Source organism: Indicator indicator, chromosome 5 (assembly GCF_027791375.1).
Source record: "Indicator indicator isolate 239-I01 chromosome 5, UM_Iind_1.1, whole genome shotgun sequence".
NCBI lineage: Eukaryota > Metazoa > Chordata > Aves > Piciformes > Indicatoridae > Indicator > Indicator indicator.
Window position 1 is genome coordinate 26,043,066 of NC_072014.1, and position 25,982 is coordinate 26,069,047.

Here is a 25,982-nt window from a genome sequence, read left to right on the forward strand (position 1 = left end):
CTTGTTGGGGTGAAGAGGACCTGAGGAGCTGTGCTCCCTGCCTTCTCAGGGATCTCCCCAGCTTCCAACCATGGCTTGAAGATCAATGGCAGACAGTTTTATGCTGGTCTGGGTAGAAGCAGAGATCCCCAATCCTAGCTCTCCCTGTTTGGGGGAATGAGGGGAACAGAGTAGGAGGTAATGGTGCAGATTACAAGCCAAGGCTAAGAGAAACTTGTTCTGTGCAACCCCAGAGTTTTCCTAACACAACAGGGTACTCGCTCCTGGACCTGGGAACAGCACCCTCCCCCTATTTCAGCCCCCAAGACAGAGATCACCGGGTTTAATTTGCTCCAGAATATAGTAATTATCCCCCTTGTGCCTGTGACTTCCAGGGCAAGGCCACATGCATTGACAAGCCAAAGCCTCACAGCCCCTTAAGATAGAAAGATCTCCTTTATTAATGAACCCCAACAGTATTTCTTCAGATACAGGAGTTTTGAACTCAAATACTCAGAAGAAAACAAGTTAATATTGCATTATTCTCATAAGAAATACTGCAACTTATTTCTGGTAACATATTGCAAAGCGAAACAGCTTGAAAAGAAAAAAACAAAAAAAAAAGAAAAAAAAAAAAAAAGAAAAAAAAAGAAATTAAAGTCAATCAAACTGGAATTAAGGTTTTTGTTTCTTGGAACGATCGAGTCCTCGCAAGCACAGCTCGTTTCTGCAGATTACTCCCCAAACTGTCCTACAAACAGACCCCGATTGCTTGAATTCCTTTATGAGCCCACAGAGGTGCAACATTAAAAGCTACGATTATCAGGTAGCGAGTGCCCCGACCTTTGTCCTCCACGGCAGCCTCCGACACCCTGGCGTTAACGGGTTGTGAATGTCTTCCCCCTGAAAGGAGGTGGAAAGAGGTCAGCACAGTCCCTGCTTTCCTTCTGGGATGCCCCAGCGTGGCCACAGGGCTTTTGGTGGGGCACAGGCAGGCAGGTGCCGCTGCTTCGGAGCTCGTGGGATTTGTGGCTGCAGAACTGAGTCACGGGGCTGTGGGGATGGGGTGGCTTTTACAGACGAAACAATCCTGGTGCCCCGGAGCAGAACGCAAAGGGGACATGCCATGCATGACACAGGGAAAGGACACCAAGGGGTTCTGGGATCAGCAAAGGGTAAAGGACCTGAGGGAAGCACTTTCACGGGACTGCTCTCTTCCACCCACTTAGCTTTGGGTTGCTTCATTAACAAGGCAGAACAAACCAGCCAGCACGGTAGTCTGGGAGTGCTCCTGGCCCAAGCAATCTGCTGGGCAAAGGCACCTGGGACCCAGGGAGCTGCAGGTACACCAGGCAGCAAGAACCTGATCCAGCACCCACAAACCCCTATGAAGGACGTGGCCACTCTTGCTCATGAACTGGAGCTGCCACCAGAGCAAATCAGCCAGCTTTAATACACCAGCCCCACAAATGCCACCATGTGCTCAAGAACAGTGGAGATGTCAGGGCCTGCAGAGCCATATACAAGCCTTTTGCAAAAGACCTGCTGTCATGGGGCTTGCCACAGACCTATAAAGGACACATGGGACAGAAAGTGTGGTGAAAGAGAGCACAGTGGTCCTGGGAGGCCAACATGCCCCGATCCAGTCTCTTGCTTCAAGGCACCAAGGCAAGCACCTCACTGTGGAACACCTCCTACATCAGCACATCAGGCCCTGGCCACATCACACCGAGAGTATCCCAGTCCTCCTTGGAGGGAGGAAGCAAGCTGGTGGCTGGCAGAGAAGCTGAGAGCCAGGCCCCGTTCTGGTACTCACGTGATTGTTTTCATTTCTTTCTTCTCTGCGTCTGGCCGGGCACGGTTCAGCACCTTCAGGAAGTCAGATGTTTTCGCCCGCATGCGCGTGTGAATGTAGGCCTGTGTTTCAGCAGGACAAAGTGGGGACACATCAGGATCCTGTCTTCACAGCTGAGCTTTCAGGACACAGGGTTGGAGCCTGGGGTCTTTCTGCCCCTTATTGGGAAAACACCTAGCTCTGTACAGCCATGGTGCTGTGAAGGGAGTTCAGGAGGCAATGGTGAAAACTCTGCTGCCTAAGCTCTGGTTCAAGCCAGGTCTCTGAACAATTACCCTCATTTCTCTTTCCAGAAAGAAAAACCAGATCCATAAGGGAAAAATCCAACCTCACTGCTAGAATAGGAAGCAAAACCGCACTGCCTGCATGAAAGAGCAGGGAGAAGGTGATGTTGCTGATTTGCCACACCTGCGTGACTGGGAGGGCAATGCCAGACCCTAGTGAGACGTCAGGAGGCACTCCTGCCCCATGCCCTTCCACTGCAGCACCCAGGTTAGATGGCTGAAGTTACCCTGTATCCCCCAGCCCTGTCCCCTTGGTACCTTTGAGCACTTGATGTGATAGTGCAGGTAGTCCCGGAATGTGTGGATCAGGTTGATGGTGTTGTCTCTGGCAGCAGCATTGGTGTGACGGGGGAACAGCACTGAAAGAAGAAGGTGGCACAGACTGTTAGTGCCTCCCAGCACCTGTGATTTTAACTGCAGCATTTTGCCACATCTGCAGCAGCCACCCAGACATAGCTGTGCGCTCTGGAGGACACAGGTGAGGTCAAGAGCCCAGCAATGACGGCACTGTAGGAAACTGCATGATGCTACTTCAGTCTTGGGAGAAGCAAACAGGAGAGAGCTGGAAGGCAGACAAGGGCAATCAGGCTGCTCAGCTGATTTCAAGATCCCAGTCTGCTCTGGGATCTTGAAATCAGTTGTGGATCCCTGCCAGCCCAATGACAGAGCCAGATGTGCAGATGCCTGGTGGCTCATTTTTTCCACAGGCTGTCACTGTGCTTAAGTGTCCCAGATCCAAGGGCTGAGAGACCTTTTTGGCTGGGTGATGATCTCACCTGGGACTGTGAGGTAACAGGGAAATTCTGTCTGACCAGATCAAAGTCTCACTCACTGTCCCAGACCTGCTACCATTAGATGGGCCATCCTGTAGCTGGACAAGCTGTCCTAACCTCAAAGCACCATTCTCGGCAGGGAATAAAGGCAGCTAAGTTCATCTTCCCCTGCTGTGTCTATGCTCCACCTCTGGGCTGTGAACTGCAGGAACACTGGCCTGGGATACCCTAATGGTACATCTAACCATGGCCCCCCATTTTTCTGTAAGAGACCTTTCCCTTTGAACAGGGCAGGGCTTGGACTCTTCAGCTCAGTCCTCAGCACTGCTGCACAGAAGGAAGCAATGACTGCTGGCCAGTACCTCTGCAGGCAGGGGAAAGTGGTTCATCAGAGATGGAAGTGTTTGGCCCAGAGCAAAGAGGCAGAGCTGGAGAAGCAGAGCTCACTGCCCTGCTCCCCCATTGCCTCAGCTGACCGAGCTCTGCACAGGTGCCTGCAGCTGGACAAGGTACAAATATGGTCACATGAAACACCCCTCAAGAAACCCCCACATTGCACAGTATCACAGCACAGCCACACTTCCCTTGCTCCCAAATGCTGAACTTACTTTGCAGGCAGACACTAAATGGCTCTCAGTCTGCTTCCACACCTTGCCCAGAGCAGAGCTGTGGTGATCTGATACCAAAACGGACACACCTACAGGGGCAGACTACACAGAATGCAGCTCCAGAGCCCCTTCAGCCTCCCACTTGAACACTCAAGAGAAGGTGAACTGCTTCTTGTTTTTCATTCAGCAGCAGGAACCACTCCTTCCCAGGTGTCCCCAGGCCTGAGAGCTGCCTGCTTACCAAAGGTGATGTAGCCAATATTGTCACCAACGGCCGCGTCTGTGTCTTTCAGCTCCAAGGGCGGCTCCCTGTGGCTGAAGAGCACCTGTGGGGCTGTGTGACTGGCCCGGCGACCCTCCTTGAACTCCTGAATAAGAAAAAGTGAAGGTGAATCCCAGTGGAATACTCCCAACACCACACTGGCAAAGCAAATGGGGTTCCCCTCTCCCACACAGCAACGAGCAGGTTTCTCAGCCTTCCCTGAAGGGGCCCAAGTCAATCAGGCCAAACCTTTGGAAAACAATCCTTTTTCCCAGCAAAACCACACCAGAATACATGGCTGTCCCAAGTTCACACAGAGCCCCAGAGCAGCCTCTCATCTGGGGCAGCTTTCAACATCACATTTTCTGCTGTGGATGTCTTGTGGAAGGGACACCTCAGTTTGAGCAAGCACATGGGGCAGCACAGCTCCTGAGAGACAGCTGACACCATCAATGCTTCCAGTGAACACGGGCAGTGCCCATCACCCCAGAGGAAAGGAAATTCTCAGCAGGGGCTGTGATGTCTTCATTACACCTAGCATAAAGGCTCTGCTGTTTGAGAAAGCATCTCCCACCAGCAGACCATGCCTAGGCATTAAGAGGCATCTATGAGGTTTGAAGCTCAGTATGCAAAGCCTGCTTCTCCTAAGACTTCTCTGCACCTTGAAACAACATCACCAGGCAGGGATATCCCTTCTGCCAGGAAACCTCTCTGACAGCAACCCACACATCACATGAAATGAACTGGCTCAGCATTTCAGGAATTATAGAACTGTGCCTATGTGGGACTGGGAAAGTCTAGACACCATTCTCCTGTCCCAAGGTAGGACAGCCTCCCTTCTGCCTCACTGACCCCTAATTCCACTTTCATCAGCCACCCTCAGCCCCTCCTCCATTCTGAGCACAGCTCACCCTGGGAAGGACAGGAGCATCTGTGTCCCTTTTTAAAGAACCAAGTAAGTCCACCAGGGTTTCCTTGATGAAATTATTAGCTTGCATTTTGGCCTGCATCTGCCAGAGGGTGAAATGGTTCCAATGGCTTCACTGGTTAGTTAATGGTCAGATTTTCTCCATGAGAGCCCAGATGAGCAACCACCATGCCTGACTGGGCTCTGTTATGCAAGAGTAATAGCTCGAGGGAAGAAGCCAGTGTGACTCAGTGGAAATTCTTGTGGCTGGGTGGGAACAAGGTTTGCTGTTGTAAAAACCAAGAAGTTGGGATAATGAGACTCTGGGAGAGCCACTGCCTTGAAGTCCTGCCACCTCCCTGGGAGCCTCACAAACCCTGTCTTGTTTACCTCACATCTCCCTTCCTGTTTTAAAAGCTGAATTCCAGGCTGTGCGATATGCTGGTAGGGAAAAAGCTCAAAGCCAGAGCAGATGCCCTGCCTGTAGGTAAAGAACAGAAAACAGAACTACAACATAAGATTCCTATCAACATACTCTGTTCTAATGACCCCCAAGATAGGTAAACTGGTATGCAGTAAACTAGGCCAGTGACTTGCTGTCCACAAGCCTGTCAGCAGCATGGCCTGAACATATGGGATGAAGGTCCTCTAGCCTTGGAACACCTTGCAGGGCCACACTCCACAGACATGCCTGCTCAGAAGGCTCCCCAGGTCCTTCAGCAGACACAAGGCGAGAGCTAGGTGGGCCTGTGACAGGGATGAACAGAGGTACCAGCATGCAGCGAGCTTTCCCAGCTGTAAGCCAATGTCTCAGTCTCCACAGGCTGCATGTAGCGGCTAACACAAGTGTCTCCTATAGGCCTCTGAAGGCTTCCCAGCTAGATGGCCATGCAAATGGTAGCTGAGTCCAGAAGTACTTGGCAAGCCCATAAACTAAACAAATTCATAGCTTGGAAAAGCTCAAATTTGAGAGCCCATTGAAGCATGTGAGAGCAGCCACACTGAGCTGCAGAATCTCTCTGCAGCATTTGAGCATTAGCAGGCACAAACTTTGAGGTGAAGACAACCCTCAGCACCATCCCAGGCATGGCACAACATTGCCTCACCCCTTCTGCCTCTACAGCCTCCCCACCATGCTCAGCTCCTCAGGTGGCTGCACTACAGGGCCTCAAAGTAGAAATATTCATCATGGTGTTTCTCATCTGTAACACATAATGTGTTTGATTGACCATATGAGCGAGATCATCAATGAAAGAGATGCCAATGCAAGAGCCTGGATTAGAAAACTCAGTGTCTATGCCTAGTTGACATGGCTCTTCCATCCCAGAGCAGCCCTGCAGCTGTGGAGCCCTGCAAAGCATTTACGTGCATTAAACTGTCTGTGAGCTCCCTTCAGCCCAATGCCTGCTTGTTTGGCAATGCTGCTTCAGCAAGAAGGCACCTGACTGGAGGATCAGACCCCCTCCCCATAGTTCAGTCTCCATACCTGCATAAACACCTTTCCGATCACCACATCATCATCGTCTTTAAATACCGTGCTGAACACGACCGTGACACGGTCCTTTTTTGCCTCCACATACCTGCAGGTGGGTGAGAGAGGAGAACCCAGCTGTGAACAGGAGCTAAGAAGTACAAGTGGATGAGGAAGCAACCATGTGACAAGGTCAAGTAGATTCAACAACCACTCACAGGCCTGGCTGCTGAATATTTCTCCTCCCTCGAGACAGTAGTTAAGAGAGAGCAAAACATTTCTGTTGGGAGTGGCCAGTTCCTCCTGCATGCAGCCACAAGTGCTGCCACTAACAGAGGCTCTTGTGTAACATCCCAGCAGCCTGAGGGATGAGCATTACCCTCACTGGATACTTTTGACAGCTGAGGACAGGCTCTTATTAATTACTCTGCCAAGTATAGAGCAGCAGGATTTCCTGACTTTCCACCAGAGCCTGCAGCTGTGAGCAGGAGCAGAGTGTACTACCAGCTGCCTGACTCCCATGCTTGGTTTGAACACTTACATTGTCTCATCATCCCTGTAGTGGATGACAGCTCTTTTTTCTCCTTCTTTGCCCTCTTCCTGGAATTTGAAATACTTCTCAAAGACCGAAGCAAAGCAGTTGCGCTTCAACATGCCGGCTTGGTGCACGATAGCATCCTTGTCTGCAGGAAGGTTTTCCAGGTCATAGAGCAAAGAGACATTGTAACCTGGGGAGGGACAGACACAAATCTTAATAATCTACCCAGGGCCCTGAGGAAGCAAGAGACATTTTCTACAAAGAGACACCTACAGTCCCACCTTTGCTTAAGCTCTCCCAAAAGCCCCAGGGATGAGTGCTTCCCACTCCAAGCACTGCCAGAAGCTGTGCCTGAACCCTGTGTGTGGCCATGGCAACGTTCCTGGGGCTCCTTCCCATGCTCCCAGACACACGTGCTGCCTGAGCTGCTCCCAAGTTTTTGCAGTGACTAGGAAGAGATGCTGTCACAGGTAACCATGGTTTTCCTGTGTTTCACGAAGCATCTTAGAGAAGAACAAAGACCCCAGCTGTGAGGAACAGAAGCCTCCTGGAGGATGGCTGCAGGAAGAGTTACAGCTTGTGCTGCAAGCTAAGTTATTTCAGCCCTGAGGTACCAGAGCCACCTTTTGTACAGTGGCTCAGGTACATCAATGTACAGAAAGCCCCAGATATTGAGCTCTTGAAGGCTCAGTGAGCCTTCATCTGGGCATTTCTGAGGTGATCCAAATAATTTTGGAACTGCATTCACAGGCACAGAGTAAACATTATTGCAGCATTACCTGATTCAGGATTTACCAAGTAGTTTCCATAGACCTTCTTCAAGACCTAGGAAAGAAATTAAACATCAAGAGCACAAGCTGTCAGAGTTGTTTGCTCCTGCACAGCCCAGGCTATGGCTGGTCTCCCTTTAGAAACACCGTTACAGCATCTGACTCCCCCAGTTTTAAGTGAACATGGACAAATGTTAAGACACCACCTAGCAGCTTTACTGGCTGCTCCTGCTCTAGGCAGAGCTCCCTGAACTATACTGACAGGGGACATTGAAGGACCTGACTCAAAACTGGAACTTTAAGTTTTTGCGAGTCTTCAACTTGCAAGGGGAAGAAAATCCCTTCCATACACCCTATGCCTTGAAAGGAGAACTGTCAGCAGAGCTTGTCACAACAGATCTGAGGGCTACAACCTTTTTCCCATTCCAAAGCAGATGCAAAGTGTGCCCTGTCCCTCTCCCTGCAGGAAGGCCAGTTCAGAGCAGGGGTCAGGTGCAGTGTGGCTGTGCAACTGCCTTCCCCATCTCAGCCTATCACACAGGACAGATGGGGAGGGAGGAGAGACTGCCAGGCAGTTTGGATGCCTCCCAGAAGCAAAGCCACCTACAGCACAGCAAAAATCTTTCTTGAAACAGAATCACTGCTGAATTTTACATCAAGGGCAATTTTCAACTGAGCCATAGCTGTGTCAGTGAGGGGGCTGGGAACAGGAGGCATTCTACAGAGAAGAACACAACAATGTGGTGGCAGAACTGGCCCTCCTGGGATGACACCCACTGTCACGCAGAGAGGACACATGGGCTTCCTGCATGCCAAAACCTCCTCTCTGTAGAGAGCCTGCCTGCCTGCAGTGGCCCAGAGGGGTGCTCTGCCCTAGCAAGAGCCCCACTTTGCACTCCTCACCACGGGATTTCACCAAAGACAGAGTAAACAAGCTCCATCACCTCCAGGGAAGCACAGAAAGCAACAGTTTGCTAAATGGTGATTTAAAATGTAATTTCTGTTTAGTCAGCACTCTCAAGGCAGTCCTGCAGAGATCCCATTTTCCTCTAAAACCATGGGAAGCTGCCTTCTGCCACTACTGTGGGGGCTGCTGGTGCACAGTGGTGTCAGCCACTTACACGCATTAGTTCTCTTGGAATCACACTTGGAATCTTGCTAAACATACTGGGAGGGCTCCACCATTTGGGCTGCTTGACTCTGGTTTGCCAACAGCAGTACCTTCAGTAGCAGGCAATGCTGCTCCTAGAAAGCTCTGCATACAGGAACCATGGAAGCAGGACACTGGTCATATTTTCAGTTTTATTCTGACTGCAGCTTGCAGTAATTCACTCTGGGTTCCAATCACCAGATTCACAATCAGCTCATGGAGGAGTTTCCTTATTTTCCTCCTAGGACAATCACCCAGAGGCAAAATCCTGATGAAGAGCCTTGGATGAGCCCTGTTTGCTACCATGTGGAGATTTGAAAACTGACTCAGGAACTGAGTCACACTTCCTGTCTCACCACCCAACCACAGCTCAGAGAGGCTCCTTCTTTCTACCATAAATGGCCCTCCACAGCCCCAGCCCCTTCAAGAGGAACTGAACCTGCTACTTCACACAGCAGCAGCAAAAAGAGAACCAGCCTGAAGATCAAGGGCTGCACACACAGCAGGAGCCCATCACTTGCTCTCAAGTGTGGTTAGAGTCAGAAGAGCAGTGCCGTGACACTCTGGATTTTTTTCCTTCACTCATGGGCTCAGCACATCAGTTAGGGAAACTATTTCTATATGGTCACACTCATTCAGACTTTCTAAATTAGTGTCATATAAAATGACTTATTCAAAAGTGAGTGTGAACACACTTTGCCCTTGTCTTCTAGAAAAGTGGGACTCCTGGCTGGCACAGGACTGCTCCTTTGACCAGCACTGAGTTTTCAGCAAAGAAGCAGAGTTAGATGCTAAATACATGAATATAGCAAGGACATTGCCCATGCTAAGACAGAGATGTTCACTGACCTCATCAGCACCGTGTTCCTGGAGTTCCTTGTAGAATTTCAGAGAAATACTGACCATCACTTTTGTCTTGTCTCCATTGGGGTTTGAAATGTGGTAAAGGACTCCATCGAAGTCTATGAAGCAAGCAAGAGAAACGTGAGGAAACAAGAACCAGTTCCTATTTCTGAGGGATGTTCTCCCTGCATGTTCTAGGAACTGCAGAAAGCAACACTGTTCCCCTGCTCTAGCCCTCACGTATATACTACGAGAGAAAATGTGCAATTAAGGAAAGTGGTAATGTCATGTAGGGAGGCCTGCTATTATTAAAAGGGCTGAAACAGTTTTGACACCTGTCCATCACAGAAAGCTTTAGTCTAGCATCATTTAGCATCCCTGGGATATCTGCTTTCATCACATGAGGACACAAACACACAGAGACACCAGCCTTCTGGATTGCCAGCACAGAAAGTGACTGACGTGCCCACTGGGCCAGAGCTGTGGCCTGGAGGAGAAAACTTCTCTGCCAGCAAAGACAGCTCAGACTGCCTGCTGAGACAGCTTCCACTTCACTGCAGAACAGGCAGGGAAAGGCAACCCTCCAGCTACCTAGTAAGCTCCACTTCCCCACACAGCTCTGCAGCTTACACAGATTCTTAATAACAGAAGCAAAACATCAGTTGCTGAATGAACACTTGAACTTCCCAGGCACTTCTCATCCTGGAGAGCAAACTTTAGACAATTAATTCATCTTGCCTGTCACCCCGAGCCAGCTTTCTATCAACCCAGACCAGATGGTGCTAAAGACCTAATAAGAAGTAGCACTGAGGGCAGGACTGGAGAACAGCAAAAGGGAACAGCTATGCAGCATACACACTCCAAACAAAGCACTGCCACCACTGAACTCAGTGCTGCGGGAAAAGTCCCAGGGAAGGTGGATGGACAGAGAAAACAGTGAGGCTGGTGATAAATCCCCAGGTTGGGGGATGCTGGAGGGTGTCCACACCATCTGCCCATGTGACTCTACTTTCCACCCAGTGATACCAGGTGAATTTGAGCACACCAGGCGTAACCATAGCAGAATATTTGAACCAGGCCCTTTTTCCAGAGAAGTCAAGAGACTTGTGGAGCTTACCTGCAAATGTTACTTCTACTGCCTCTGGTTTATTCCTTAAAAAAAAAAAAAAAAAAAAAAAAAGGTAAACCAGAGCTCAAACAACAACCTCCAAGCTGTGTAGGAAAGAGGATTAATTTCCAATGCCTTATTTCTCACAAGCAGCTCTGCCTGAAAACCCTTCAATCTCCTGCTGTTCAACTTGCAGATAACCTTCGACAACAGATCTTAAGACTTGTCCCCCTTCCTAGAAACACCAGTTTTACTCCAGATGATAAAAATAGGTCTTGAAGCTGGCAGAGATTGTTATTATTTGTAGCTTATTAATAGATTTTGAGATCACAGATTTCCAGTTAGAAATGTCTGATAAACTACTTGTCACTAAGGAGCTTGTTTTAACAAGTGCCATCTCCGTAGGGAACAGCCATGATACAGACTTGGAGAGAGAGGCTCTTTTGTGAGTTCGTGCAATACCAGCTCATGGAAGGGACTCAGAGGCTGAGCAGTTCCTCCTGACAGTGCCCCCTTCACCATCAATGAGAGCTCTGCAAACAGATTGGGATCATTCACTCACAGGTAAGACCCCTTCCTTCTCCAAGTTCAGGGCTAGAAGCAAACCACAGAAAGAAATTCTCCAGATGTGTGTTTCATCCTATCCCCCCACCCCCTCATCCCCTCTGAAATACTCCAACGCTATGCCAGCTACTTCTCCAGGAAAAACTATAGAGCTAGGTTTACTCTAACACTGCCCAGTGTAGTCTTTGGAATTCCTGGTCAGCAACAAAAGCACCTCATGAGCCAAAGTCACACCACTTCTTATGCTGTGGGGATGAAGATCTTAAACTCTACTTGCCAGTTTGCCCTTGATCTGTAGAAGAGCAGGGTCTGTGAAAGCTCTAACTGCTTCTGAAAGTTATTTTGTTGTGACTGGCAGTAACTACTTTGGCAGCTCCAAGGGGATTGGCATTAACAGCCCATTCCTCAACAGGAAGCAATGCAAAGGTACCTCCAATTCCGAGAGCAGGGGTGGAAAATAAGAACAAGACAAAAATGCCAGCCTCTTGCTGCTGCTCCACAGCATACCTGTTTAATATTGGCTGCTTTTGTAAAATAGAGTACAGGCTTCTGCTAACAGAGATGAAGCCTCTAAACCAGGTAATTCACACCCATCTGAACCAGTGCACTGAAATAACTGCCCACACCAAAACCAGTGTCGAGGTAGCCCTGTGATCTCCACTATGGTTCTGCCGCCCAGTGACCAGCTTCAATCTTTCATCCAAAATTTGCCCTGTCCACACACACGTACGCTGCTGCATACCAGCTACAAACTCTGAGAAAGCTGCAGGAAGCAGTGACTCAGTATCTACTATCCTTTACCATATTCTTAGAAAGATTTCAATTTCTGACCCAACCCAGCAGAAGTCAGTTTTTCAATCAGCTTTTCTGCAGATGGCCTCACTTCTGGCTTCCACGATGTGCTAAAACTCAAGATGGGCAATGCAGGGAGACGAAGGCACTGAACACCCCTGATCTCAGACCGTGCACTGGGTCAACAACATTTTACTTGAGTGGAAAGGGAGTAATTAACCCCTGTCCAGAAATCCTGAGTGGAAATGACAAAGTGTTGCTGCTTCTTGAAAGCTATTACCTGTGCAAAGCAATAGCTCTTTTTGTGAGGAAGGATGGAGAGCCTCCTGCTGAAGATAAAATCCACACACTTAAAAGAAGCAGTGTGAGTGCACCCAAGACAGGACCTTTAGACTCTATTGCGACCTCTCTTGCTCTCATCTTTGCCTCCCAGCTGGGCCAGAGATGGAGGCTTACGGGGCATCCCTAGCTGCATATTCAACTCAGGCCCTTGGAAAGGGGAACAATTACCCAAGCCACATCCAAGCCACTTCTGCTCACTGAGGACCACTCAGACAGTATATAAAAGAAAATCCCACTGATTCCACTCGGTCACTTGATGCAGACGTGTTCTTCTTTTAGAGCACCACACTCAGCCTTGGGAATCAGATTGGATGCCAGTATAAATTTTATATAAAAAAAGAAACCTATGTAGGAAGCTTTAAAGATAGCACAGTCAGCACATGAGAGCTAGGAACATTAAAAAGGATGCATCCTTAAACCCGGGTTCTGTCTTCTTCTCAAAGTTACACTGTTCAATCCCCATTCCCCACACACAGGGAGCTGAAGCCTTCTGGAGCCCCAGCTCCCAGTAGAGCCTCCAAACACAGGATCTCCCTACAAGCAAGAGTAATGCAGGGAGTCAAACGACAGACAGCAAGCACTGGAGTGGTTTTGCTGAGGAAGGACGATTTCCTGCTCACTCACCCAGTACCCCAGGTGACTGCAGTAAGATTGCTCTCCACGGTATTTCAGGAGCCATAGGAGGCCATGTACCCGAAGTCAACTAATGGCTCTGCACAAGAGCCTTTGTTCTGTACACAAAAGCTGACGGCTGACACAGCCCATTTTTGAACCCTTCACCACACAAGCACGATTTTTTAGAGTAGTTATTTATACTAAGACTGATTTCCTGTGTGGCTTGGCTCTTGTCCCTGGGGATGGAGAGGAGAGGAGATATTTGAGGGAAAAGCAGGTAACTAGGCAGAACTTTGGGTGCTGAATATTCAACTGTTTCCCAACACAGCCTCAGTGAAGCGAGTGCTCACGTGAGCTGCATACTGAGCTTCTTGCAGAGCTCCAGGGAGCTCCACAGCAGCCCCATCATCTACTGCAGGGTGATTTTTCTGCCTCGTCTGGCACACATCTAAGTAGCTTAGGCCTGGGCTGGCCCAGAGGAAGACAGAGAAGGGTATCAGAAATGTGACTGGGAGCAAAGTGAACTCTCTTACTCTTTCACCATTCATCAGCCTTAAAACTGTGAAGTTCAAAGTGCTTCTTTTTATTTCTCTGTCTCACCTCACTGCAACTATCCTGGCTACTTCAAGTACTTCACACAACAGAAAAAGCATCTCTTGTTCCTCCATCAAGGAGTCTGCAGGCAGAAAGCAGAGGAGCTCTCACCTCCGGCCTCCCGTAGGTTCCGTACGAGCGATGGCACTGCCAGTATTACAAACGCGATTACTGCACCTCGACCTTCCACCAACCCCATCTCCTGCCACGAGAAATAGCAGTGGGGATGTACTGAACACCCTGCCGAGGCACAGCGTGTCCTCCCTCTGCTTAGCCCTCCCTGCCTGCTCTGCTCTTGTGTGGGCGAAGGCTTCAGGCAGGGGATGCTCAGCAGGCCTGAGAGCAGGGCTGCACCACTGTGGGGTGTGCACCAGTTACCATCAGGTTACTGGTGTGATCCCAAAGAGCTCTGCCTGCTCTAGTGTGCGCCAGTGTCCCCAGCCTCTGTGGTGAGACCCATCCACGCCCGTGGTGGGAACAGGTAGTTCAGTACCTAGGCCCAGAGTGACTGCAAATCCCAGACATTCTTTCTGTGTTTTACTGTGAAGTGGAGCTCTGGGCAGCTGAGAGCTTGCTTGGGGTTCACTTCCACCCCGATGCAAGTCTCTGAGAAGCAGATTAAGCCTGGCAATGCTCAGAGGATTTCAGACTCTACATCTGCTCCTGAGGCAGAGAGCTCCTGGGATCTCTGCAAGCTCCTTACCACCAATGTTACCTGAACCATAGCCTCCCCCAGCAACCTTCCCTGTTTGCTACCCTCTGCATCAGACAATAAAACCAGCTCACACTAGGAATCACTGAAATGGCTCCTCTCTGCACTTTGCAAAACCCTGCCTGAACTCAGACATTAAAATGGCAGTTGTTCCAAGCAGCAGTCCAGTCTCTGATAACACTTATCAGGTTTGAAGTCAAATCCATAACAAATCCCATCTGACCTCTGCAATAAAAGGCCCTGACAGGTTTTATGTCTTCTTGCATTCCTCCTACTCACTGCCAAGCAACTCCTATGCTCCTTCTATCTAACATAGACCCAGCTCCAAATCATATTTTTCACCCCAGCAGAACATCCACAAAGAACCACGGCGCCCATGGACAGATGCCAGTGAGCACTTAAGAGCATCAGCAAATCATTTTTTTCTGACATTTCCTCAATTTTGACTCGGACAACTTCCAAACTTCCCCACTTCATTCTCAGGCCATAGAGGCTCTTAGCCATATGTTACAACAAATTCAAGAACAGAAAAATAAAGACTGTAATTATACAGAGTCCTCATATTCGGTATTACACAGACCTAAATGCAAACTTGGCTGACAACTGTATTGAACCCACAGAACCATTACAACCTGTACCAAATAAAGGAGGATGGCAATCACTTTAAAAGCTGCAGGCATGCAGATATTCTAATCTCTTGCCCCAGAGGAGAGGAGGGGAGGGAAGGGAAGAAAGGGGGTTATTTCAAAGCTTAAATCTCTGAGCAGAGCCTTTGCATCACTTCAGTTGACACAGAGTTTGGAGAGAGAGAGATTCAGTGACAGACTGCAGGCTCTTGCTACAAAAAGGTCACCCAATAAAAAAAATATGAGCAATGTCTAAAATTATCTGAACAGTTCCTTCACTCCTGGGCCCTGCTCAGCTAACAAAAGCTGCTCTGCGTAAGCTGTGGGAGCGTATTGAAAGGAAAGAGTTCCTGTAGCTGTGGCAGCACACCCACCACAAACTCAAGCAGGAGTGCTCTGTCAGGCAGGTGATGCTGAGCAGCACAAGACAGCCCCCACATGTGCCAGCTCTCCTCTCTCAGTTAGGTGACCCCTCTGTGGCTGAGCTTCTCCTTCACTGTGGCCCCCACAGGAAGGCATTGGGATTATCAGTAGACAAAGCATAGGCTGATACCACAGTGTACAGGTATGGGTAGGTCTGCTTCCAGTCAGGTCTTTGCTCCACACGTTTCTGCTCCAGCTACAAGCAGGCAGCCCAGAGGTCCTTGCTGGAGTGATCCAGTGCTGTGGCCGGTCTCTGGGGAAAAGCCTCATTTTGTGTACACCGTTTGCTTTGTTTCTTCAGTATGGCAACTAATACCCACTTTTCTCTGGTGTCAAGCATGGACGGCTGCAGCAATAACAATTTCCAAAGGACAACATGAAGCAGGTCCCTCTTGGGAACCTGAGATAGAAACCGAGGCTGAAGCAATGATGAAACAACCTGTAAAAGCCTAACACTTTGCAGATCTGGGCTGCTCTTCCCACTTGTTCCCTGCACTACTGCTTGAAAGCGGAGCACTTGGTCCAGACCAAGGTAGTTCACGATCCACCATTAATGCAAGGTCACCTTCCTCGGTGGCTGAAGCAAGATGTGCTGTGGCAGCCCAAGAGCTACGCTCAAACAGCTACAGCACGTTCAGTCAACATGGACAGCCAAGGTTTACCACTAGTGCCACTCATGCATTACTGAACCCAAGGGTACCACTTTCTGCCAGCAGCATCAGACAAGCATTCCTAAGAGTCAGGCAGTTTCAGCAGGTGAGGTTATTCTGGGAGAGATGTGCAACTCCAGCCTGGGCTTGTGAGGACACTGAGCCAGTACCAGCTACTGCTGCTGAAGGAGGGAGATCTGATCCCTGTTCCTCAGCTGCACAATGGCAAGCAGCTTTCGCACAATGAATGGGATGAGGAAACTCTGGGCTAAAAATACCCAGTTTTGCCTGTTTAATTTTAACCTAGGTCACTTCCCCAATCCTGTTTCCCCTGAAGCCACAAAAATACTTGTGTCAGCAAGAAGGGTGGGGTGGCAGAGGAGCAACCTCTCTTTTTGATGGGGCTGCTGAGTTCCCCTGAAGCACCAGAACCATAGAATACCATAGCCACTCCCACAGGGAGTTTCTTGGTGGTGCCATGCAGAACCTGAGGCTCTGCTACTCTCCCAGCATGCCCAACAGCCTCCAAATCAGACTGTTGACAATGAACTCACTTCGCACACCAAATCATGAACAAGAAGTTCATACTACCCAGTTTCACCCAGTGGCCAGCCTCTCTGTCTGAAGTCTCAGCTCCACAGTCCACAAACACCACAGCAACCACAGATGGGAAATACCATAAAGCACACGAGTGCACCTTCAGCCCTGCTCTCCAAGCAGCCCACAGGAGCTGCTCCTGCTCCACATCAGGGAAGTTCAAGCTTCAGATATTTTCCTATGTAGCTAACAGTCATAAAGCCCTGCAGATTTGTATCTACTAAGGGCTGTAAAGAAACCAATGATTTAATTTGGGATTCTCTTCCCTGTGACTCCAGCCAAAGGAAAAGGCACACTGTTCTCAGCTATGCCAATTGGTCTTATTTTGCACAGTGGGTAAACACTAAGCAACAATTTGAGATAGATGATTAATTTACCAGCAATTAAGCTATGTATGGCTGGAAAGTCAAACCCCAGAAATAAAGCCCTCTGCCACTTTCATGGGGGTCAATAAAACCAGAGCAAGAAAAAAATGGAGGGTAAATCTGTTTTGGGAGGCAGCTCTTCCCTGTACATTAAACGTGTTGAATGGGTATTTTCCAGATAGAGAAGACAATAATCAAAATGTTTCACACAAAATTGTTGCCTTGTCTTCTCTCTGTGTGGTTAGCAAAGGGAAGTAACGAGGAGGAACAAAATCTTCCAGCTGGTAGAACTCATTCCTCTCACGTTATGTTTCTATCAGAAATGGGAAACACCAAATGTGACTCTAGCTTCTAGGCAACTTCCAAAACTAAATGAAATGAGTCAAAAGCCTACAGACCAGTTTATTCTATTTACACCTACAAAAGCACACAAGCTGCCTGCCTTATTTCAACACACTTGTTTCCAGATACTGATCAGGTATTGCTCCACTGCAGTATTTTGATGTTTGAAAGTTTCAGCAGCAAATTTCTATTGTTGAGCTATTTCAACAGATTTTGGTAGCTTTAGGCCTTTATTTAAAACTGTGGTTGGTTGATTTAAAATGAGAAATAACAATATTAAATTTAAAATCCAGATGCATTACCTGTCACCACCTTGATCTAAATATAAATACCACAGTTCAATGGTGGCTTTCCAAGGAGGTAAGATTTCCACAGGTTTTGCCCACAAAAACACTAAATTTGGAATTATCCTATTTACAGTTGGATGCTACCAAGCACCAAAGACTTTGTCAAGGAAGGGCTCTTAGACAGAGATTAGGTCCTGCCTCCTGTGCTGGTTTCTGTCTGCACCCCTGTCAAAGCACCTTCCATACTAGGAACTCCAGAGACAGCTGATAAGGATTTCAACATATGGCAGTAACATTATGAGCAGCTCTTAATACCAATGTCTAAATGTGACCTTCTACATGATACAGTGAAATACAAAGCATCTCTCACCTGATGGTCCAGGAAAGCTTGGCAGGGAGCCTACTGAATCATTACCACAGCATGGCCATGGGAAGCAGAAGAGAGTGACACGGTCCACACCACAAAACAAATCTCTGGCAAGGGATCTGGAAATAAACACCACCCCGCCCAACTCCCAGGCTGGTGCTGAAACCACCAGACACACCTGGCTCTGTGACAGCCATCACAGACAAATTTGCACACTGCATCTGCCCCACTCCTGGTTTAGAACAAGTAATACATATCCAACTCAGCCCTAGTGCTGAGCTCACTCTTCCTAGTCACTGAATGCTTCAAGGCCTGGTCTTGGCCTGACTGTTCTGTGTCCAGCCCCAAGACACACATTGGGAAAACCATCAAAAAATAGTGAAATACATAAAATCCCCTCCTGCTTCTAGGCTCAGCACCATGGGAATGACCCCAGAACTGTGGCTGGATGGAAAGGAAATTTCACGTGAGTAAACACTGCACAACACCCATTCCCTAAAAGACTTGAAAACGTGAGAGAAAAAAAATGTACCTCCCTGCACGTCTCAGACCTTTGTCTCCGCCCTATGCTTGCCTGGACAGGAGAACCTCAGCACAAGCACAGAAGAAAATGCAGAAGTAAGTAACTTCCTCTCCTCCAGCAACACACTCCAGGCACAAAACTTATCTAGAAACAACATCTAAACAATAGAACATGCTGCAGATAAGAGGCAGAAGCAGAGCACCATCAGCTGCACTACGAATCAATCCAGGAACAATTGGTACTCCGGGCAAGCGCACTGACGCAAAAGTGAGGCTTTGCTGAACAGCAGAATGGAAACTTTGGGGGCCTGCAGGCTGGTGCAGAGGGAGCAGCCCCAGCTCTGGTCACACAGAGTTAAGGCTTGATGTTTAAACCTGCAGACTGCCACCCCCACACTTACACCAAACAGGGTACACATGCACATTCATCCTGTGATGAATGAGCACTTTGGACAGACACTATGAACCTGGGTACATGTAATATTTTCTAATGGATGCAGCTGCACTACCACTGCAGTCACTCAGGAACTCTCTCTTCCCAGTGCAGCGCCTCTGCCCAGGGCAAACTTGCATTAAACCATGAGGCCCAAGAAGAATAAAAAGCCTGAGAGTAGCTCTGTTACGCTGCAAGGCAGTGCAGTCTGTGACGTTATTATTTACATTTATTATTTTTTAAAAAACCCCACCACAACCCAAGCAACAAATCAGCTAAGAGGGGAAAGCAGAAGGAATGGCCTCTGTCAAAGTCCTGCACACAAAAAACCTGAGAGCTTCAACAGCCGCTAGAGCAAAAGGTGACACAGAACAAGGCACCTCCCTGGGGTGTCCCCTTCTGGAGCAGCTTGGGTTGTGCTCTTTGAGACTCCACCCCAGAGAGAACACCCAAGGCTTTGTCTCTGTACAAAGTGCATGGTTATCGACTCCAGCAGACGTGCAGCGAACCTGTGAGTAGCTTGGTTGCAAATAAAGACACTTATAAGAAGGACTCTCTTCCAAGATAAGTTGTGTTCAGACAGGCACCTTTACAACCCTGGTGCAACACTCACAGCAAAATAATCACTGGCTCCCCAGGCACTGAACTGTCCCAGCCAGAGATACAGATGCAAACCAGTCCGCACCCCAACCCACCCCCTATGGCAAAGACACCCACCAGGGGCTGTGGCAGACCTGTAGGCCTGCATCCCTCCTGTTCCCTGCATCCCTCCTGCTCCCTGCATCCCTCTTGATAAGGAAAGCTAAGAAGAGCAGGCTGGAAACTGCTCCCCAGCCCCAAAGGGAAATGCTGAGGCTGCAGATGCACACAGAGGCTTCCTGTTCCTTGGCTCCCCCCCTCCCCAGTTCTGTGGCAGTGCTGGCACCATGCTGGGTCGGCTCTAACGAAGGTTTCTTTACCCAAAGCAAACATCCCTGCAAATCCACCTTTTCCATTTCAACTTGCTCCTGGTCTTGCTCCTCTCCTCCCGGTGTGCACCCCTAGTCCGATCTCCACCTTCAGTTTGCCTCCACGCTGCAAACTCTAGCACCTTCCCTACTCCTCCCCTAGATCTCCACGCTGCCCTAGCTCTAACCACCTCAACAAGCCCCACTCCACCCTCCCATTCTGCCTGCCTTGCTTTGCTCCCTTATGCTCCAGGCCTTCATTCTACTCCAGACTTTCACTCTGCCCCAGGCTATGATCACCGTTTCCGACTCAGATACCCCTACCCAAACCTCCAGTATCAGCCCTCCTTGCAGCACTCTCAACTTACATGCTTCCATTCTGTCCCAGCTCTGCCCTCCTTGTCTGTCCCACTTCAATGCCACTCCCTCAGCATTCTCCAGGCCACCATCCTGCCTTGTCACCACCCCTCCCAGTCCAGCCCCATCATTCCCCAGCTCAGCACCTCCACCGCCTGGCCCCCCTCCTGCCCCTGTAACAGTTCCCTCAGCCCAGCCTCTCCAGTCCCTCGTCCTGCCTCAGTGCTCCCTCTCGTTTCGCTCCGGCTCATCCTCTCCCAGGCCCCCATCCTACACCGGCGCCACCCACCCCATCATCCGCCAGGCTTGGGCGCCTGGCACCGCCCTGCCCCTGCCAGCCGACGGCCCCTGTCAGCCGATGGCCCCCGCCCCTGCCTCAGTCCGCCGCACCGCCACCTCCGTGCCTGTTCCCCTTCCCGTTCCCGCCCCGATCAGGCCCAAACAGACCCCCACCCCCGCCGTCCCTACCCCGCGGCCGCGCCCTCGAACTTGAGCGTGAGGGTCTCCTCGATGATGCGGTTGTTGACCTCGAGCAGGATCATGTCGGTACCGGGGAGGGGAGGGGCTCTCAGGGAGCCGAGGCCGGAGGGAGCCGAGCCCGCTGCGCGCACCGGGGACCCGCCCGAGCCTGCGCCGCCGCTTCCGCTCTCGCGCCCGCGCGTCACTTCCGGCCGCGGCGGAGCCGGCAGGCGACGGCGCAAGCGCGCGCCCCAACCTCCGGGCCAACGTCACGAAGTGCCTCTTCCGCTGGCCCCCGGGGAAGAGGGGTGCGCCGGGGACTTGGGTACCGCCCGGTGGGCCCAAAGTGGGGCGGGGCAGGGGCAGGGGCAGAGGCAGAGAGGTGCAGCGGGGAGCTGCGCAGGACGTACCTGGGGCATGGGAACATCACCAAAATGTAGAGGTTCCCCCTGGGCGTAAAATCATTAAGATTGGAAAAGACCTCCAAGATCGCCAAGTCCAGCGATCACCCCCACACCACCATGCCCAGCTTCGGGGATGGTGACTCCACCACCTCCCTGGGCAGCCCATTGCAATGCCTAACCATTCTTTCAGTAAAATTCTTCCTAGTATCCAATCTAAACCTCCCCTGGCAGACCTTGAGATCGTTTCCTCTTGTCCTATCCCTAGTTACTTGAAAGAGACCAATCCCCACCTCATTCCAACCTCCTTTCAGGTGGTCATAAAGCAGAATAAGGTCACCAGCTTTGTTGCCCTTCTCTGGTCATGCTTCAGCAACTCAATGTCCTTGTAGTGAGGTGCCCAATATTCAATACAGTGTTTGAGGTGCAGCCTCACCAGTGCCAAGTGTAGAGGCACAATCACTACCCTACCCCTGCTGGCCACGCTATTTCTGATAAAGGCTGGGGTGCTGTTGGCCTCCTTGGCCACCTGAGCATGCTGCTAGCTTATGTTCATACACCTGTCAACCAACATCCCCAAGTCCTTTTCTGCTGGCAGCTTTCCGACCATTCATCCTCAAACCTGCATAGGGTTGTTGTGACCCAAGTGCAGGACCTAGCACTCAGCTTTATTAAACCTCATACAACTGAACTCAGCCCATAGATCCAACCTGTCCAGATCCTTTTGCAGAACCCTCCTACCTTCATGCAGATCAACACACTTGTCCAATTTGGTGTCATCAGCAAAGTTACTGAGGGGGCACTCAATCCCCTCATCCACATCATTAATAAAGACATTAAACAAGATTGGCCACAAAACTGAGCCTTGGGGAACAGCACTTGTGACCAGCCTCCAATGGGGTTTAATTCCATTCGCCACAGCTCTGACCTTCATCATCCATGCAGTTTTTTACCCAGCAAGGAGCACAGCTGCTTAAGGCATGAGCCAACAACTTCTCTAGGAGAATGCTGTGGGAGACAGTATCAAAGGCTTTACTAAAATCCAGGTGGACAACATCCACAGCCTTCCTCTCATCCACTAGACAGGTCACATGGCCATTGAAGGCATGGGGTGCTCTAGGTGTATGTGGGTCCTCAAAAGTTTGGAGGTGTCCACCAAGGATATAGGGGTACTCCAGGAAGTAGTGGGTGTGCCCCAGAGTGTGGTGGTCTGAGGAAGAATTGAGTGCTCCAGGGATATTGAAGTCCTCATAAGAGGACAGTTTACAGGGTGTCCTGTAAGTGGAATGATTCCAGAGTTAAGGGACACCAAAAGTGTGAGGCACCCCCAAGAAGTGGGGATGCCGTAGGGGGACTGTGAGGGTGTCCTGGAGCTGGGGCCAGGGGTTGCCCAAAACATCAGAGGTGTCTCCAGGGAATAGGAATGTCCTTGGCTCTGTGGTGACACTCCAGAGGTATTATGCTCTACAACTGTGTGGGTGCCCCCAGGGAAGAGATGCCCCAAAAGTGTGAGGTACCCCTAAGACTGACGATCACCCTGAATCTGTGAGGATGGGAGCCCCCTGCTCAATCAGTAGGGAAACTTAGGCATGGAAACTTAGCCCACTGGCCTGCCCACCGAGGTCTGCACTCAGGGAAGCCCTAAATGGGAGCCTCACAGCCACTGGGGGCCAGGGGACAGACTGGAGACCCCCTGGCTGGAGATCCCTGGGGTGCATCTCTGCAGGGGGGGTGATGCCCCCCTGGTACCACATGCTGCCAGGTGGCCTGGGACACCCTGGGACAGGAGAGTGGCAGGGGTCTGTGGGCTGCCACTTCCCCTTCATGCTGGGAGAAGATTTTGCAACCTTGCTTCCTCCTCGGGTGGCATAAAGAGGGTGGTGGACGGAAGGGGTTCTGAGAGGCAACAAGGCAGCGAGTGCAGGTGAGGGACCAGCTGGCCTTGTGAGACCCCTGGACCTGGTCCTGCCACACTCTGCACTGGAGCCCTTTGGGGGTGACGCCTGGATTCATCCCTGTGCCCTGTGCTTCCTGGGGAGAATCGGCTTGGGATCAGTAGAAGACCCAAGACTTGGGGAACAGCAAGGGCAGCAAACGGTGAGTGCCCAGGGTGCTCCACTGGAGATCAGAGCTTTCCTTGGGTTTTTCTGGCCCTTCAGCACCTAGCTGAGCACTATCCCATGTGGAGTGGGCTGGACTGGAGACCAGGGTGGGCAGCTCTGTCTGCCCAAAGGGCTGCCCAGTGCAGAGGGAGTGGGAGGCAGCAGGTGGTGGTACTCAGGGCTGTTGCTCGGGGTTCTTCTGGTGTGCAAAGACACACCACAGTCCCTACGGACATTGACCATGGGTGTCCTGGGGGGCAGCACCCACTCCCATTTCCTCTCACAGCAAGGAGCCATGAGGGCACTTCCCCATGACATGTCCCTCCTTCCTTCCCTGGAGACCCTCAGGGCCACCCCAGTTTCTTCCAGCTCTGCCAGAGTCAGAAGGGGAAATGGGATGCTGCTTGTTCCCCAGGGTACCCCTGCAGGGTACCCAAGAGTAGGGGATAGCCAGTCTCGGAGGAACTGCTGGGATTTTGGGATGGAGAGGCAGAAAGAAGCAGCCAAAAATAGACTGAAGGGAAGTGTTGATTGTCTGTCTCTACTCCATGCCTATGGCAGCTCTGTTAGGGGCAACCTTCCCACACTGGCACTGTCAGTATTCCCAGGCATGGTCCTCTGGGATGCTGGAGCATCACCATCTCAGCACCATTGTCACTGAGGTCACCACCCCAGGATCACCATTCTAGGATCTCTGCAGGAGTGGGTCTGGCAGAACTAGGGAGGGATTTTTCCAGGCAAAGGTGCTGCCAGGAAACTCCTACCAGGCAGGAGGGCAGGTTTGGTTCCAGGGAAAGTCTGGGTTCAACCAGGACCAGCTTGGGGCCTGAGACCCCTGCCACCTCACTGGTGGCAACTCAGCCACTCCAAACAGCCCTGTTATCGCTGAGCCCTGGAAGAGCTGGGGGTGTTCAGAAAGGAGGGAGAGGGATGAAACAGGAATGAAACAAGAGTCCAGATCCATACTGGAAGAAGGCTGAAGCCAAATGGTCTTTGGGGAGGCAAGAACAGAGCAGGGTGTCCTACATATGAGGGGACAGGAAGAGTGATTGTCAGCTGTGATTTCCCCATCGTGGCCAAGCACTGAGGACACAGAGGTGCCTGGCAGCACCCAGCTAAGCAACAGGAAAACCAGAGACATGAAATATTTCCACAGCCACCTGCAAAGGGTGACATCTCTTTCCGTCCGGGGTGTGAAACCACTCACACAGTGACAGAACCAGGGAGGGGAGAAGGGCATGAAACCACTTTCAGACCTTCTCAAGACCAATCTGCCCTGGGGACCATGACCACAACCTTGCCACTGGTTGGGGTGACAGGAGGAGCAGATCCAGCAATGATGCTTGAAGGAATAGAGAGACTAGAAGGGATCCAGAGATGCTTGAAGGACTTTGGAGGTGCCTAAGGGATCCTGAGATGCCCAAAGAACTCAGAGGCTTTTGAAGGACCCAAACAAACCAGGGAGATGTAGGGATGCTGGCAGGGCCAGGTGTCTCCTGGAGGCACGTGATGCTGTATTGATGAGTGAGCCCCTCAGCCCAGGAACGAGTGACCAGTGTCTGGGGAAACCCATTCCTCCATGGGAGACAAAGAACATACAGAGCTGGGGTGAAGTGGAGCAGACTGATGGGTGCTGAGGGTGTTGTACAAGGAGACATATGAGAGGCAGTGTCCACCTGCAGCACTGCCTGTTACAGGGCACAGTGTGGATACAGTGGAGCAATGGAGGGGTCTGCTCACTGTCTGGGAGGGGACTTGCAGGACAATGGAAATGCCAGGGGACTCAGAGACACTGTTACCCCTGACCCACACCACCCTCCCACCCCATGCACTCATGCTGCTTTGTGCTCTAGAGTCAAAATGGAGTCCTTCTCCTTCAACGGGGATTTCTCCAACATCTTCGCCCTCTACAACTACACCTACGACTACAGCACAGCCATGCCCGACACCGCTATCTCCTCCGCTCCGTGCAAGCCTGACAGCTCAGTCCTCAACAAGTACCTGGTGGTGGTGGTCTACTGCCTCGTCTTCATCCTCAGTGTGGTAGGGAATGGACTGGTGGTGCTGGTGGTGACTTCCAGCCACACCAACCGCTCTGTCACCGATGTCTACCTGCTCAATCTGGCTGTGGCGGATCTGCTCTTTGCCTTCAGCCTGCCACTCTGGGCTGCCTACCGAGCCCACGAATGGGTCTTTGGCACGGTGATGTGCAAAGCCATCTCTGTGCTGCAGGAGGCCAACTTCTACAGTGGCATTCTGCTGCTGGCCTGCATCAGTGTGGACCGCTACCTGGCCATCGTCTATGCCACCAGGGCTGCCACTGAGAAGAGGCACTGGGTGAAGTTTGTCTGCTTGGGCATCTGGGTCTTCTCCATTCTGCTGTCCCTGCCTGTGCTGCTCTTCCGTGAGGCTTTCAGCTCACCCAGCAATGGCACTGTGTGCTATGAGCGCATTGGCGGTGAGAACACGGCCAAGTGGCGGGTGGTGCTGCGGGTCCTACCACAGACCTTTGGCTTTGTCCTGCCCCTCCTTGTGATGCTCTTCTGCTATGGTGTCACCATCCACACCCTCCTGCAGACCAAGAATGCCCAGAAACAGCGGGCCATGAAGGTCATCTTTGCGGTGGTGCTAGTCTTCCTTATCTGCTGGCTGCCCTACAACATCACGTTGGTGAGTGACACCCTCATGAGGACACGGGCCATCATGGAGACCTGCGAGAGGAGGAACCGCATTGACACAGCCCTCTCCGTCACACAGGTTCTGGGCTTTGCCCACAGCTGCATCAACCCCATCATCTACGCCTTCATTGGGCAGAAGTTTCGCAACAGCTTCCTCAAGATCCTGGCACAGCGTGGGATCATCAGCAAGGATGCTGTGGCCCGCTATGGCCGTGCCTCCTATGCCTCCACCTCTGGCAATACCTCCACCACCCTCTGA

At 50.8% G+C, this 25,982-nt stretch overlaps 2 protein-coding genes across 3 annotated transcripts; one reads left to right on the plus strand and one right to left on the minus strand.

Moving 5' to 3' along the window:
• Positions 1-544: 544 nt before the first annotated feature.
• On the minus strand, positions 545-20,674 carry ARPC2 (actin related protein 2/3 complex subunit 2). 2 transcript variants are annotated; one of them, XM_054381410.1, is made up of 11 exons: positions 20,552-20,674; positions 10,558-10,592; positions 9,447-9,559; positions 7,457-7,502; positions 6,681-6,867; positions 6,155-6,248; positions 3,741-3,867; positions 2,377-2,477; positions 1,796-1,896; positions 823-882; positions 545-576 (listed from the first exon to the last, which is right to left on the minus strand). In XM_054381410.1, the coding sequence occupies exons 1-10, from the start codon at positions 20,623-20,625 to the stop codon at positions 858-860; spliced, it is 903 nt and encodes a 300-aa protein (XP_054237385.1). In that variant the 5' UTR covers positions 20,626-20,674; the 3' UTR covers positions 545-576; positions 823-857. The 2 variants fall into 2 exon arrangements, with proteins under 2 accessions (XP_054237385.1, XP_054237383.1); XM_054381408.1 differs by lacking the exon at positions 545-576 and having other exon boundaries at positions 655-882.
• A 4,231-nt stretch (positions 20,675-24,905) lies between these two features.
• Positions 24,906-25,982, plus strand: LOC128967282 (C-X-C chemokine receptor type 2-like). The gene has a single exon (XM_054381343.1). It carries the CDS (start codon positions 24,906-24,908, stop codon positions 25,980-25,982), a length of 1,077 nt encoding a protein of 358 aa, XP_054237318.1.

Coding starts and splice junctions, on each gene's coding strand:
- ARPC2 (XM_054381410.1), bottom strand. CDS start 20,625: ATGATCCTGCTCGAGGTCAACAACCGCATCATCGAGGAGACCCTCACG. Junction 6,868..7,456: donor CTTGGTAAATCCTGAATCAG/GTAATGCTGCAA, acceptor GTCCCTCCCCAG/GTTACAATGTCTCTTTGCTC. Junction 883..1,795: donor AAAGAAATGAAAACAATCAC/GTGAGTACCAGA, acceptor ACCTCCTTTCAG/GGGGAAGACATTCACAACCC.
- LOC128967282 (XM_054381343.1), top strand. CDS start 24,906: ATGGAGTCCTTCTCCTTCAACGGGGATTTCTCCAACATCTTCGCCCTC.